This window comes from Fukomys damarensis, unplaced genomic scaffold, assembly GCF_012274545.1.
Source record: "Fukomys damarensis isolate Sample0158 unplaced genomic scaffold, DMR_v1.0_HiC HiC_scaffold_23, whole genome shotgun sequence".
NCBI classification, from domain to species: domain Eukaryota; kingdom Metazoa; phylum Chordata; class Mammalia; order Rodentia; family Bathyergidae; genus Fukomys; species Fukomys damarensis.
This window is the reverse complement of record NW_022900935.1, coordinates 64233634-64248490: the sequence shown is the minus strand read 5'-3', so window position 1 is coordinate 64248490 and position 14857 is coordinate 64233634. Positions and strand designations below refer to the sequence as shown.

Below are 14857 nucleotides of genomic sequence, written 5' to 3'. Positions count from 1 at the left end.
TTTTTGGTTTTTTGAGACAGTCTCTCACTATGTAGTTGAGACTGACCTGAAACTCACTATGTAGCCCAGGCTGGTCTCAAACTCACATAGATTCTCCTGCCTCAGCCTCCCAAGTGCTGGGATTACAGGTGTGTGCCACCATGCCCGGCTTATGCTTTTTTTTTACTATTTAGAATTTCAGAACTTTTTAAAGACGCTAATTAGAAACATCTAAGTTTATCCTCAGTGATGTGAAATTATCTGAGCAAAGGCTATTTGTCTCTGCTGTAGAGTCTTTTTAAATGCATTGCTCTGTAAATGTGACGTGTGCTGACATTGAGATAGTAGGATTCCAGACGCTGCATTGGCAACTTTGATGTCTTAGATGAAAGAGTCACAAATGCTGCTCCGCTGCATGTGGTATGGAGTCACTTGGTGCTTGTGGCTGTTACTGGCCTCTTCCACTTGTGTTTCCTTTCGGTGACCTTGTGTCTTCTCCCTTCCAAGGTCTGGCCTTCATGGCGTCATCAGCAGTCTTCTAGTGCATATGTGCACATGTCTATGTTAATTCTGACCTGGCAGAGTAGGAGACAGAGGCTGTTTCTGCTCTGAAGTGTGGGACTCCTGTTCTTAGAGAATTCTGACCCCATTTAGAATGGAATGTAACAGAGACCTGAGGGACAGAGCTTGACTTTCCTGGCAGCTTCATTGTGACCCTCAGAAACTGAGCACATCTGTCCATATTATCATACAGGTTAAGCTTCTGGACTGAAAATATTGGGAACCCACGCATGTATCTTTTATCTGTTTTCCTAAAGTGGACATGAAGTGGTGCTTGCTTCACAGCACATATACTGAAAAAGTTGAAACAAAATGTTCGTGAAATGGGTATTTTTCACACTCAGGTTACTCACACAGCACTCTTAGGGGTTTTGCCATATCTGTATACTACCAGCTATCTTATTTAATTAGCATTTTTATTATTTAAATGAGCTTTAAATCTCATCTGTATGTGTGTTTTTTCCCCCCTTGATGATGGGGTTTGAACTCAGAGCCTTTCACATGGTATAAGCATTCCTTTTACTTTTAGTATCATTTTAAGAGGTTAATATCCATGAACTAACATTCTTTTTTTTTTTTTGGTACCGGGAATCAAACTTGGGACCTTGCACTTGTGAGGCAGGTGGCGGAATCACTGAGCTAAATCCCTGGCCCCTTGGTTAACATCCATGAAATCGGGCTCAGTGGTACTGCTGCCTGCCTCACAAGTGCAAGGTCCTGAGTTTGATCCTCATTACCGAGAAGAAACAAAGAAACTATGAAATCACAAGTTGATATGCTGGTCAGTTTTTTTCTTGTAAGTACTAAACTTTTTAATTTTTTTTTTAGGGGGTACTGGGGATCAAACTCAGGACCTTACACTTGTGAGGCAGGTAGTGGCACCACTGAACTGAATCCCTAGCCCAGTACTGAACTATTAAAAAGGTTTACCCATGTGTCATCTAAAATCATTTCTCATGGGTAGGGAAGCGCTTTACTGAAGTATGTAGTACATTTTAAATATAAAAAATGTGGCTAGGCGTGATGCTGCACACCTGCAATCCTAGTACCTGGGAGGCTGAGGCAGGAGGATCACTGAGTTCAAGGCCAGCTTGGGCTATGTAGCGAATTCAAGGGTAGCATGAACTATACGGCGAGACCCTGTCTTGAAAAACCAAAAATAAATATCAAAAATGTTGGGAGGCAGCAACAGAAAAATAATCTACATATTGCTCTGCCTTTCTCTGCTTGTATTCTCCTCAGATGCCGCCATGGCCCCTTGGGAAAGTGTGTGCACTGCGTGCCTCTGGAGGTGAGTCCTCGATTGGCCAGCAGGGTTGGCCACTGGTAACAGAGCTGTCTATGCACTTCTGAGTCCCTGCACTTGAATGTCATGGTTAAAGAACTTACCTATTTGTTGCCCTGGGCCTCATAGTCTCTAGTGCAAGTGGCATAAAGGGGATGAGCCTTTATTTATGGGAGCGACCTTCTGGGTGGATTATGAATGGCTGAAGCATTTGTGTTGCTGTGATAAAGGGAGAGCATGTACAGTGGGCTCCCTGTAACAGTCGTTTTAAAATTTTGACACAGAGTGGGGCCTTTTGGCTGGTGCTTGTCATTGCTTTGATTTACTGTGACTGAATCCTGTCTGCTCTGCTGCTTTGTTCTGGTGAGATGGAAGTTACTGTGATAATGCTGACTGGTAATATGGGAACGGTGAGCTCATGGGAGCAAGACCAACCTGATTTTCTTCTCTGTGCAGCCCCTCTGGCCTCATATGTGCTTTTGTTTTGGTGGTCCTGGGGATCGAACCCAGAGCCCCACTTAGGCTAGGCGAGGAGCTTTGTTTTCAACCAGATTGTGGCATGACATTCTGCAAAAATTTCCTGGAAATTAATTTGCTTTATGAACATTTAGTGTTCAGTATTAGTACATTTAATCTTGAAAAGATAACTGAAAAGTGGAGAAGAACTTGATTCTGATTTAGAACTAGGTGAGCTGGGCTATGACCTGGATTCCAACTTGTGTGCTGCCCCTGCATCCTGACCTTGGAGACTGCACTGCCTGGGTTGCTCCCCTGCACAGTGGGCTCCCTGTGCCCCACCCATCCCACAGACACATGACTGCTTGCTCTTTGTGTGTTTTGGCAGCCATTCGACGAGGACTACCTAAACCACCTGGAGCCTCCTGTGAAGCACATGTCCTTCCATGCTTACATCCGGAAGCTGACCGGAGGGGCCGATAAGTAAGCAGCTGCAAGTGACCTCTGCATATGGGAACTCCTTTTTCTGTCTGTGGCACTTGTTGCTTACAGCGAGGCACAAAGCAATGGAACTTTGCTGAATTAGAAGGGGGGGATCCATGGGAGTCAGCCTGGTGCATGTCCACAGTGCCCAGAGCTGGGGTAGATGCCTGGGTAGATCCTGCCATGGCCCCTGCCATGTGCCCAGCACCCTTGATAGTAGCCTGTTGGTTCTGTGGGTCGGAGCTCTTCCTCTCCTTTGTAGAAAGACCACTGCCCCATGATTTCCCCAGCTCAGCCATTTCATCCCTTGGGAGCCCTTCAGTTTTGTTTTCACAGAAGTACAAGTGCAGCCCACGGCAAGGCCTGCACTTCAGCTACTACTGTGGTTGTCTCCCACAGGCAGGCAGGCAGCCTTCTCTCAGCTTCTGAAGGCAGATGGTAGCGGTGGCCAGAAAGGTCTAAATGAGAGCATTTTGATTTCTTTACCCCATGTCAAGTGCTGGTCTGTGCACACATTCTGTGTACACCTTACCAGAATGACAGACCTCAGTTGTAGTTCTGTAAGTCCTGTTAGTATGACAAGCAGAGACCGGTCGAGCCCAAGTCAGCAACATTTTGTGAAGAACATCACATTCTCCTGATTTGTAGATTTTCTATGATAACCTGCTGACATTCTAAAATGAGTTTTCAAAAGTGTTAGATCTGGCAAAAAACCCTACTTAGAAGCTTAGTCTTTTCTGTCAGTGGGAAAAGCTGTAGGGCAGTCTGGACCAGGGAACAAGGGGGTTTTAGTGCAGTGAAAGTAGCCTGATCAGTCTTTGTCAGTCTAGGTCAAGGAATATAACCTGTGCTGGGCAGTGTGCCATGGCCTCTCAGGTGCACAGAGACCAGTGTGCCCTTGGCTTATGAAAATAGACTGGTCAAGGGCCAGGAATTTAGCTCAGTGGTTCTGCTGCCTTGAAAGCGCAAGGTCCCAAGTTCGATCCCTGGTACCCTCCCCCGCAAAAAAATTAGACTGGTCAATGTGTGAGGCCATGTGTGTACCTGTTAGCTCAGATTGGCCATTCCACAGCATGTATTTATTTTAGAATGTCATGAACAGCTGGATGCTGGATGCTGTGGTACACACCTGTAATCCTAGCTCCTCAGGAAGCTGAGGCAGGAGGATCACAAGTTCAAGGCCAGCCTGGGCAATTTACCGAGATCTTGTCTGAAGATAAAAAGGGCTGAAAGTGTAGCTCAGTGATGGAGTGCTTATCTCGCATGTTTGTGGCCCCAGGTTCAATTCCTGCTATTGCAAACAAAAATAAAACATCTTGAGCACCAAAAATACATTCAATTTTATTTTCAAAACAAAACTACACTGTGCACCTTAAATCCATATAATTATTTGTCCTATACCTATACCTCAGTGAGGTTCTGGAAAAAGTGAAATAAAATGAAATTATTAGACTATTTTGTGAATGAGAAAACTAATGTCACGTGTACAGATTCATCCTAAGTTCAGAGCAGGGCCTAAGACTATGTTTTGCTTTTTTTTTTTTTTTTTTTTTTTTTTTTTGGTACCAGGGATTGAACTCAGGACCTTGCACTTGCAAAGCAGGAGTGGTGCTACTGAGCTAAATCGCTGGCCCCCAAGACTTCCTTCTTGACAGGCTTCTAACAAATTTTGTATTTTTTTTGTGTGTGTTTTTGTTCGATTGGTTGGTTATTTATTTATTTATTTATTTTTGAGGCAGGGTCTCACTATGTAGTTGAGAATGACCAGAGAGAATGTCACTCTCACTATGTAGCCCAGGCTGGTCTCGAAATCACAGCGATCCTCCTGCCTCAGCCTCCTGAGTGCTGGGATTACAAGCATGTGCCACCATGCCTGGCAGTTGGTTGGTTTTTTAGCTAAAAGCAGATTGAAGGTATCACTGTTATGTATCCTAATTAGGTTTTTCTGAAGAATACGAATTTTTTTACTAGTGTGTAAGTACTGGTCTGCTAATGTTATAGTTGTTAATGAATTGCCCAAACCTCCTCTGAGTGGCACAGGTCAGTCAATAGATACTGAGCAGTGGCTTGAAAACCTTATGGATATGTGGCATAGCTGAAAGTGGAGACTGTGTTCCTGTGGGGAGCGAGCCGTGTGTTTGCACAGGACTGAAGCTGGGCTGTAGAGTCCTGCCACTGTGGTTTTAGTGTGGATCCCCCATGCAGCACACTTGACACCTGCCTGGGATGTGTTTGTGGTGTGTGTGAGCTGCTTCACATACTTCTCCATCTCCTGCCAGCCTTCTCAGGGTTGCACACATGCTCACTTGTTTCTCTCCTTCAGGGGGAAGTTTGTTGCCTTGGAGAACATCAGCTGCAAGATTAAGTCAGGGTGTGAGGGACACCTCCCGTGGCCTAATGGCATCTGCACCAAGTGCCAACCCAGCGCCATCACCCTGAATAGACAGGTGAGCCGGCTCGGTTTGGCATTGCTGAGAGGTGGGTGTTTTCTTGGAGAAGAGCTGCCTCCAGCAGAGTGGTATGTGTGCAGAGTCCCAGGTGATCCATCAGTTGGTGCGGAAGATGTAGTTTATAAAATTTTTAGCTCTTGCTCCTATGGTATAGGAATTTTGGTTCCTTTTTTTTTTGTCTATGTGGAGGTGGAATTTTCTTGAACTGTTTAAATGCTAAGGCTTATGATTTTTGCCTGTTTTTGATTGGCAGTACTGGGTATTGAACCCAGGGCCTTTGCACTGAGTTACAGCCCCTGTCACAAAAATAAACAAAATTGTTTCTGGAGGCTAATGATGGAGTCTTTCCAGAGCCACCTGCTGTGGGGGGAAGGATGTCAGTCTTCACTGATGCTTCTCAGCAATGCACCCTACTCCTGCTGTCACCTAGCCACATCCAGTTCCTTAGAGCACACCATGGCCTTTTAGATGCAGGGGAACGCATCCATTCCTCTCTTTTCTTACCCATTTATTTGCTCCTTCCTGAAAACTGTTTTTTGCTCTAGAGATTGTGGAAACTTTTTTTTTTTTAATTCCCTAAAGAACTAGATGAAAGAAACTTTGTGATGGTTTGTTTTAGAAAAATGAATTGTTTTCAGTGGAATCTTTTTATGTAGCCCACTGTTGTTAATTCTACAGAAATACAGACATGTAGACAACATTATGTTTGAGAATCACACTGTTGCTGACCGCTTCCTAGACTTCTGGAGGAAGACAGGAAACCAGCATTTTGGGTACTTGTACGGACGGTACACGGAGCACAAAGACATTCCCCTTGGCATCAGGGCTGAGGTGGCTGCAATTTACGAACCTCCTCAGGTACATCTGTGTGGGATTTACATTTATGGAGAGCTGTGTTCTCTTGTTTAGAAGGCTGTGTGGATGCACTCTTTATATTGCATCTTCTATTTGCTTCATCATTTGTACACCTTCTCTCTTGCTACACACACGAGCACTCACACATACACACCCACATGAATGCGCACGTTAGTTTTCTGAATTACTGGAGAGTAAGACCCTTTCCGTAATATCTCAGTTCTTAGAGTACAGATACTCTTCTGACATGCTTGCACGTTTATTGACCTGAAGAGGTGGAATATGCTCTGACCCAGTACCTGCAGCTGCTGTCTGAGTTCTGGGTCTGCACTTTGACCCAGTACTGGGGAGCAGTGGCTTCAGGTCTACTCCATAGTTCTGTGTTTCCTGCCTTGTGGGAGGCAGAGCTACAGGACTCCTAGGATGTGAGTACCACAGATTGACTCATATTCTTTGACTTGGACCATACATCATCCAATCTCAGAATAAAAAATAGCTAAAATGACTACCAAAATAGGGCTGTAAATGGTAAAAAGTTTTAATGAGGCAAGGATATATCCTTCTAGGGGGTCACAGTCACTGTTTTAAAGCTACTGACAAGTATGGTGGCACATGGCTGTAATCTCAGCATCCGAGAGACTGAGGCAGAAGAATCACCACAAATTTGAGGCCAGCCTGGGATACACAGGGGGAATAAAAAAAAAAAAAAAAAAAAAAAAAGATTGGTATGAGCCGGGTGTGGTGGTGCATGCCTATAATCCCAGCACTGGGGAGGCTGAGGCAGGAGGATCGAGGATCTCTGTGATTTTGAGACCAGCCTGGGATACATAGTTCCAGGTCAGTCTCAACTACATAGTGAGACCCTGTCTCAAAACACAAAAACAAACAAAAAGCTAGGAAAGATCTCTGTGTGATAATGCCATCAATCAGTGACACGTTTTTGATTTGTAAAATTTGGTGTTTGTATGCTTACATAAATTTTAATTTACTTTATAATTATAAAAAGTATTTATATGGTGTGTTTTCATTATATAAAATTTGTTACAAAAACAAATAGTCTACTGGTTGTAGTAGAGCACACCTATAATCTCAGCACTCTTAGAGACTGAGCCAGGAGAGTCACAAGTTTGAGTCCAGACTGGGCAATTTAGCAGGATTTTGTCTCAAAATGAGAAGGCTAGGGATGTAGAGTGAAGGCCCAGGGTTCAGTCCCCAGGATCTCAACAACAACAACAAATGAAAGCTAAATAAATATTGAGGGCCAGGGATTTGGCTCAGTATTCTGCCACCTGCCTTGCAATTGCAAGGGTCTGAGTTCGATCCCTGGTACCAAACAAACAAACAAACAAATATTGAATTCTAGTTAATGATGTACCTGTGATGTATTTTGAGGGATGTGTGCTAGTGTCTGCAGGCTACTTTATTTATTGTTTTGGTACGTACCGGGGATTGAACTCTGGTCCTTGCTCTTGCAAGGCAGGTGGCGGAACCATTGAGCTAAACCTCTGGCCCTGCAAGGTACTTTAAAATCCAACAGAAAAATGCACTGGATTGGTAGGTGACAAGAGGGATAGACAAATGGGCCTGGTGTTGCACACCTGTAACCCCAGCACTCAGGAGGCCAAGGTAGGAAGAGCTCAGGCTACATAGTGTGACTGTCTCAAAAAAAACGGACAGACTTGTTTCTGAATCTAGATGGTAGGGCATGGGTGTCCGCTATAAAATTTTGTGTTACCTAAAAAGAATTGAACTACTAGGGATCAAACTCAGGACCTTGTGCTTGTGAGGCAGATGTGGCGCCATTGAGCTAAATCCCCCGCCCACTGTAAAATTCTTTATACTTTATATTTGGTGTTTCATGGGGAAGAAAACCACATTTATATAGTTGCAAAGTCAGTTTACAAACATGGTGTAGGCCACTTCACCTGCTTTTGGTTCAGAACCCCTGTGGCCTGTTGACGGTGTGATTTTTTAGCCTAAGCAGACACATTGGTATGCCGTGGTGCTGTCCCTCTTTTCTGCATGTTCATTGCACTGCTTGTGCTTTCCTGACCTCCCTCTGTTCCGGAGGTCACTCTGTGGCTGACCTGCCCTTAGACCACCCGACCAGGGTGGGTGCCTGGCAGCCCCTGCTGGGGGCCTGTTTTGGGTACTGTGGACAGGACCTGAGACTGCCAGCGGCAGGTGGGTGCCAGTTGGAGTGTAGTGGTGTGTGGCTCCTAACAAGTAGATGAGCCCTCTCTGACTGTTGTACAGGTTCTGAGTGTGCTGCCCTGGTGGACACTTGGCATCTCCATGGGACTGTGGAGTTTGAGTTTGAGGTCTTTTGTCACGGTGCAGTCCCAAAGTGATGCCAGATGGCACCAGAGACCCACACAGAGACCTGGCTCATCTAGCCTCAGGCCACTAGGTGTGTGCTGTAATCTGGAGCTGAGAATTGTGTTTTGTTTTGTTTGGGGGCATTGATATGGTCTCATTGTGTAATACAGATTGCCCTTGAAGTTACGATGCTCCTCTTGCTTTAGCCCCCTGAGTGCTGGGATTATAGGTGTGCACCACCATGCCCAGGTTGAACAGTCAATTCAGTTTTGTAGAAAGCCTCTTTTATGGAGAATTTAATAGTTCTGTTAAAAGGATAATTGAAAAAATTTGGAATAGAAGCCTGATTGTGTATGGTGGTACATGCCTATAATGCTGGCTACTTGCTTGCTAAGGCAGGATTGCAAATTTGATGCCTGCCTGGGCCACATAGTGAGACCCTGTCCCAAGATTAAAAAATAAATGAAATGGGCTGGGCATGTAGCTTGGTGGTGGAGCACTTGTTTACCACTTGGAAGGCCCTGGGTTCAGTTCCCTATACTGCAAAACAAACCCCGAACCTCTGGTGTCCAGATTGGCAGCAGCAGAGATCCCGATCTCTGGGTCCAGGACATTGAAACAGTTCACCTTGAGTAACCTCCTGCTTGTCAGGACTTAAAGCCACTGCTGCCATGGGTCATTGAGCAAGTATCTTCTAGATTTGTCTTGAGCTTGGGATTTTATCTGTACTTTGGAGGTATTTATGCCTTCCACGTGGGTGGTAACCAGGAAACAAAAAGTTTTTTGGTGTTTTGACAAAATTTGACTGATTTATAACAAAGACACCAGGCATGGTGATGCACGCCTGTAGTTCCAGCACTCTGGAGAGCGAGGCAGGAGAATTGCTTTGAGTTCAAGGCCATCCTGGGGTACAGAGTGAGTTCAAGGCTGGCTGGAAGCAGCATGATCCTGCCAAAAAACAGAGAGCGAGGGAGAGGGAGAGGGAGGGAGAGAGAGAGAGAGAAAACAAAACTGTGCCTGGTGAATATAACTCAATTTTGGATAACCTTCACTTTATTATCCCTGAGGCTGGGGTTTCTTTTTTTGTTTGTTTGTTTTTTGAGACAGGGTCTTACTATGTAGTTAAGACTGACCTAGGGCCGGAGATTTAGCTCAGTGGTTCTGGTGTCTGCTTTGCAAGCGCAGGGACCCAAGTTTGATTCCCAGTACCAAAAAAAATGTCTGATCTAGAACTCACTACGTAGCCCAGGCTGGTCTCGAACTGTCAGTGATCCTCCTGTGAGGCTGGGGTTGCTGCTTGGAGTGATGCTTATTCATGACCTACAAGCTGCATTTAAATGAAAATAAAAGATACTGGCAAGACTTTTCCCCTCCAGGAGGCCAGTGTCCTGTGAGCACAGCCCGAGACAAGTGTTCTGCTGCCTGGCACTCAAGTTACAGTGTGCACAGCCTTTCTCTTGATGCAGGTGCAGGTCAGGCTGTATCTCTGACTCTGTCTTGGTAGTGGTGTGGGGCACTGACCCTACAGCATGGCACACTACTGCTGTAAGGCTGATTCTGGGACTAGAGCTACATCATATCTACAGTCTTGCTTGTTTATAAATCCTGCTGTCCAAGGGAGTTTTGAAAACAGCTTCCTTTCAGTCGGATGGCATAGACAGCCTTCCCATCCTTCATCCACAGCATTGTAGCACACCCTGCTGAAGGGCTCTGTAGTCCAAGGAGGGATGACCAGGGGGCTGTGGGCTGTTTTGCTAGTGGAAGGGTTGCTGTGGCCTTGGAGGGGAAAAAGGGGTGAGGGCATTGGTTTTAGTGCCTGTCCTCTGATTCTGTTTTTCCCTTTAATTCCTGACAGATTGGTACACAGAACAGCCTGGAGCTTCTGGAAGATCCAAAAGCCGAGGTAGTTGATGAGATTGCTGCCAAACTTGGCCTAAGGAAGGTATGAAGTCCTCTTGTCAGCTAGGGCCTTCTGGGGGGACCCAGGCCCTGTACTTGGGCTGTTAAGGCAGGCAGGGTGGCCAGTCTTCGTCTGGAACCAGCTCCTTAGCTGCACGTGGTCAGTTGCAGGCATGACCTGTGTGGAGTCTCACTTACGCTCATGTGTGGCTTTGACATAGAGGGAGATAGGACTACTTCATTAAGCGTAAAACATGGTCCTGGCCCAGGTCCCATCATTTAAAAAACTGTCAGCCGCACCACTTCTGACCAGGGCATTCCCCTTGCATTGCTTGGTTCATTTCTGTCCTATGCATGTGGTACCCCTGGTGTTACCTTGTCTATCATCATTAGATTTTTTTTTTCTCCATTTATTTAAAGCAAACGGTACAGTTACATTTATCATTGGGATCTTGTACCTTTACATGATATGACTTAGTTCTTGTTTTTCCCCTTGCCTCCCTTCACCCCCTTCACCCTTCCCTATTTACAAAGACTTTGTTTGCATTTTTTCTTTTTTCAGATTTTTTTCTTTTCCCTTCTTTCCTCTCCCTTTCTCACTTCCCCTTTAGCCATTTTCTTCCTAATTCACACTCTCAATTATACCATTTGAACCTTATTTACACTTTTAGTTTTTCACACCAGAGAATCTATTCGGTATTTACTCAGATGTGTCCTATATATTTCACTTAAGTGTATAGCCTCAAGGGCTGGTGGGGATTTAGCTCAGTGGTTCCGTGGCCTGCCTCAAAAGGGCAAGGACCCGAGTTCCATCCCCGGTACCCCAAAAAAGAGAAAAGTATAGCCTCAATGTGCATCCATTTAGCTATAAGTATTTCTAATTTCTCATTCTTTATGGCAGAGTAGTACTCCATTTTATAGAAAAAAACACATCTTGATCCAGTCTCCAGTTGATGGGCATTTGGGCTGTTTCCCAGTTTTAGCTATTACAAACTGTGCCACTATAAACATGGGTGCACATATATCACTGTGGTATGATTCTTTTGGAAAAATACCCAGCAGAGGGATAGCTGGGTCAAATGGGACCTCTAATCCTAGTTCTTTGAGGTATTTCCATATCGATATCCACAGTAGTTGCACCAGTCTGCACTCACCAACAATGGAGAAGGGTCCCTTTCTCCCCACATCCCCGCCAGCATTTGTTATTGGTTGATTTCTTGATAGCAGCCATTCTTTTTGGGGTAAGGTTGTTTTCATCTGCATCTCTCGAATGACCAGTGATGTTGAACATTTTTGTATATATTTATTTGCTGCTTTTACCTCTTTGTCTAAGAAATGTTTGTTCATTTCAGATGCTCATTTTTGAATTGGGTCTTTGTATTTGGGGGGGGTCTGATTTTTTTGAGTTCTTTATATATTCTAGATAGTAGTCCTTTGAGGAGTAGCTGGTTAAATTTTTTTTTTCCCACATTGTAGGTTTTCTCTTAGCTTTGTTGGTGATTTCTCTTGTACTGCGAAAACTTTAATGCACTGAGATTCCAGTTGTTGATTCTTTGTGCAAGTTCTCATGCTGCTGAGAATTAGTTCATAAAGTCTGCTATGCCAATGTCTTCGAGAGTTCTTTTTTTTAAATTTTATTTTAAATCGAATTTATTGGTACATTCTAGGTAGACAGTACAGTTACATTCATTACTGGGATCTTGTACCTTTACATGCCAGGTCTTGGTTCTCATTTTTTCCCCTTGTCCCCACCCTCCCTTCACCCCCTTCAAGAGTTCTACCTAATTTATTTTCCAGTAAGTTTAGTGTTCATCATTATCAAATTTCCTGTGTATAATATAGGTATTAGCTGGGCTGTAATCTCAGCGCTTGGGAGGCTGAGGCAAGAGGATTGCTGCACTTTTGAGGCCAGCCTGGGCTACAGTGAATTCAAGGCCAGTGTAATCTACATAGTGAGACCCTGTCTCAAAAAACATTTTTTTTAAGTGTCTGAGCCTGTGATCTTCTTGGTTTCTGGCTTAGTTAGAAGAGTAAGATTTTCTTTCAGAATCTGTTGTTATAGTTTGTCTCAAACCATAGATTGATTGATTTTTTGGGGGGGGTCGGTTTTGTTGGGCTAGGTCTCCATATATAATTTAGACTGGCCTTGAACTCCACATGATCCTACTGCCTCAGCCTGCCAAATTCTAGGATTACAGGCATACGCCACCACACTTGGCTGTAGATTGATATTTATAGACAAACTGAGCTGTGAAATTGAAATAATCTTAGAAGTCCAGTTTTAGTAACTATGTAAGAGTAGCATGGGGAGGAAGGCTAGAAATGTGATTTAAAGCCCAGGAATGTGCTGAGCAAAGATAATGTATTTTTTTTTTTTTTTTTTTTTTTTTTTTTTTTTTTTTTTTTTTTTTTAGTTTTATTCTGTTAGGGAAACAATATCTTAACAGTTTTTAACAGGAAGTGAACATCTCATTGTAGGGTCATTTTGGTACTTGGTATTGAACTCAGGCCCTTGCACTTGCGAGACAGGCACTGGAACCACTGAGCTAAATCCTCAGCCCATGTAGGGTCATTTTGATTTCAATTCTGAAGTTTTTTTAAATGAGAAGCTGCTCTAGTGTTGTTGGTTTTTGTTTTGTTTTGTTTTTTGGTACTGGGGATTGAACTCAGGACCTCGTACTTGCTAGGTAGGTGGCGCCACTGAGCTAAATCCCTGGCCCTTGTCTAGTGTTGTTGACATATGTGTGTCACAATTTTCAGTTCATGGCAACATAACACAAAGTATAAAAGTTATCTAAGTGCCTTTTATGAACTACCAGTTCCTCACCTGGGCCTCATTTTGACTCTGCTTGACGTAGGTGTAGTTACCCTCTACTGCCTGGTTAGTCTGACCCTCCAGTCTCGCTTTCTTCTCTGCTGACCTCCTTGGGCCTGTGTTGGCCTGGGCATCGGACTACAGTGACAATCCTGAGTGTGCCCAGTGGTTTGATGAGCAGAGCAGTAGGCTGTGCTGGAGAGGGCAGTGGTCAGCCATCGTTGTTCCCAAGGATAGAGGTGGACAGCTGTGCCTGGCTGGCCTGTAGAGCTGCTGGGACAGACACGTGAATTCTGATTTGGGGAGCCAACAGAGGCCTGGGTCGCAGTACAGTGGGTGCCCTCCCCAGCTCTGATTGGCCTTTCAGGTGCTTCGGGGTTGTTCTTCAGATCCTGTGACCTCAGACGGTTCCTTCCCCTCCCTGCCCTGAGGCTATGAGCCAGTGGAGTGAGGTCATCCTTTAGAAGTTTAGGTGTTTTCCCTAGGGAATTTTTTTTTTCTTTTTAATTGAGTATATTGGTACATTTTAGGGATACAGTACAGTTACATTCATTGTTAGGATCTTGTACCTCTACATGACAGGTCTTGGTTCTCATTTTTTCCCCTGCTAGGGAATTGTTTTTAAAACGTGGAGAAAGACCTAGCTTTGGAAACTTCTTAGTGTTTGGTTCTTTTCTGTCTTCCTGTTTGTGATAAGCTCTCTTTCACCACAATTTGTTGGTCCCATTCACATGGTCCCGTACCCTGCAAGTGTGGCACAGTTGCGCTGAGCAGAACCCTTTTTGATGGATCAGTGGGCCCTGCATTTGCCCAGCCTAGTAGCACCAGAGAGAGGAGGCTAGTTTCTTCTGAGCAGGGTTTGGAAGCCCTGGTATGGCCTGGCAGCTTTGCTGTGGAGCTGCTCATGGGGCTTGCAGGAAGGAAGGCTCTCTGCCAGGACACTTTTCTCATGCTCCTTGGGCAGAAGCCAGGAACCATCGCCATCTGTTTTAGGGAGAGATTCAAAAGATACTTTCCTTTTTCATTAAGGTTGGCTGGATATTCACAGACCTCGTCTCAGAAGATACTCGAAAGGGCACAGTCCGATACAGTCGAAATAAGGTGAGGCTGAGACAGGAATGCTGGTACAGTCCTGCGCCTGGCATGAATCATGCTGCCTTGTGACTCAGAGTGCTACAGAGCTCATACAGACTTCCAGACCAAATTATTTTCTTTTTTTTTTTTTCCTCATGAGTTTATTGGTACATTTTAGCTATACAGTACAGTTATAGTCATTATTGAGATCTTGTACCTTTACATGACAGGTCTTGGTTCTCATTTCAGACCAAATTATTTTCAAGACAGCCTTCTCAGTAAGTTAGGACTGGGTCTTAGTTTTGTCTGTAGAGCAAAGCCCTTCATCCATTCAGACTGGGGTGGGGAATGTCCCTAGTTCTTCCAGCCTTCCTGGTCTGGGTGGTTTTAGAGGAGTCCACAGTGGCTAGGAATTACATGAATTTGTTTCAACAGGTTTCTGAGATGTAGCTCACCTTTTACTGTTTTCTAAAGAAGAAATGAAAGCCTATTTGATATGATGCCATAAAATCTGATGTTCCGCTGGGCGTGGTGGCCCACGCATGTAATCCCAGCACTCAGGAGGTTGAGGCAGGAGGATCTCTGTGAGTTCGAGACCAGCCTGGGCTACATAGTGAGTTCCAGGTCAGTCTCAACTATGTAGTGAGACCCTGTCTCAAAAAACTAAAAAAAAAAAAAAAA

General features: G+C 44.5%; 1 protein-coding gene across 1 annotated transcript in view; it reads left to right on the top strand.

The window, feature by feature from the left end:
* Positions 1-14857, top strand: part of Nploc4 (NPL4 homolog, ubiquitin recognition factor) — a 59180-nt gene that overhangs the window by 14656 nt on the left and 29667 nt on the right. The window contains exons 6-11 of the mRNA XM_010618746.1: positions 1783-1831; positions 2670-2764; positions 5088-5211; positions 5893-6072; positions 10244-10330; positions 14132-14203. Of these exons, the coding sequence (XP_010617048.1) occupies positions 1783-1831; positions 2670-2764; positions 5088-5211; positions 5893-6072; positions 10244-10330; positions 14132-14203 (607 nt within the window). The remainder of the gene's footprint in view (positions 1-1782; positions 1832-2669; positions 2765-5087; positions 5212-5892; positions 6073-10243; positions 10331-14131; positions 14204-14857) is intronic.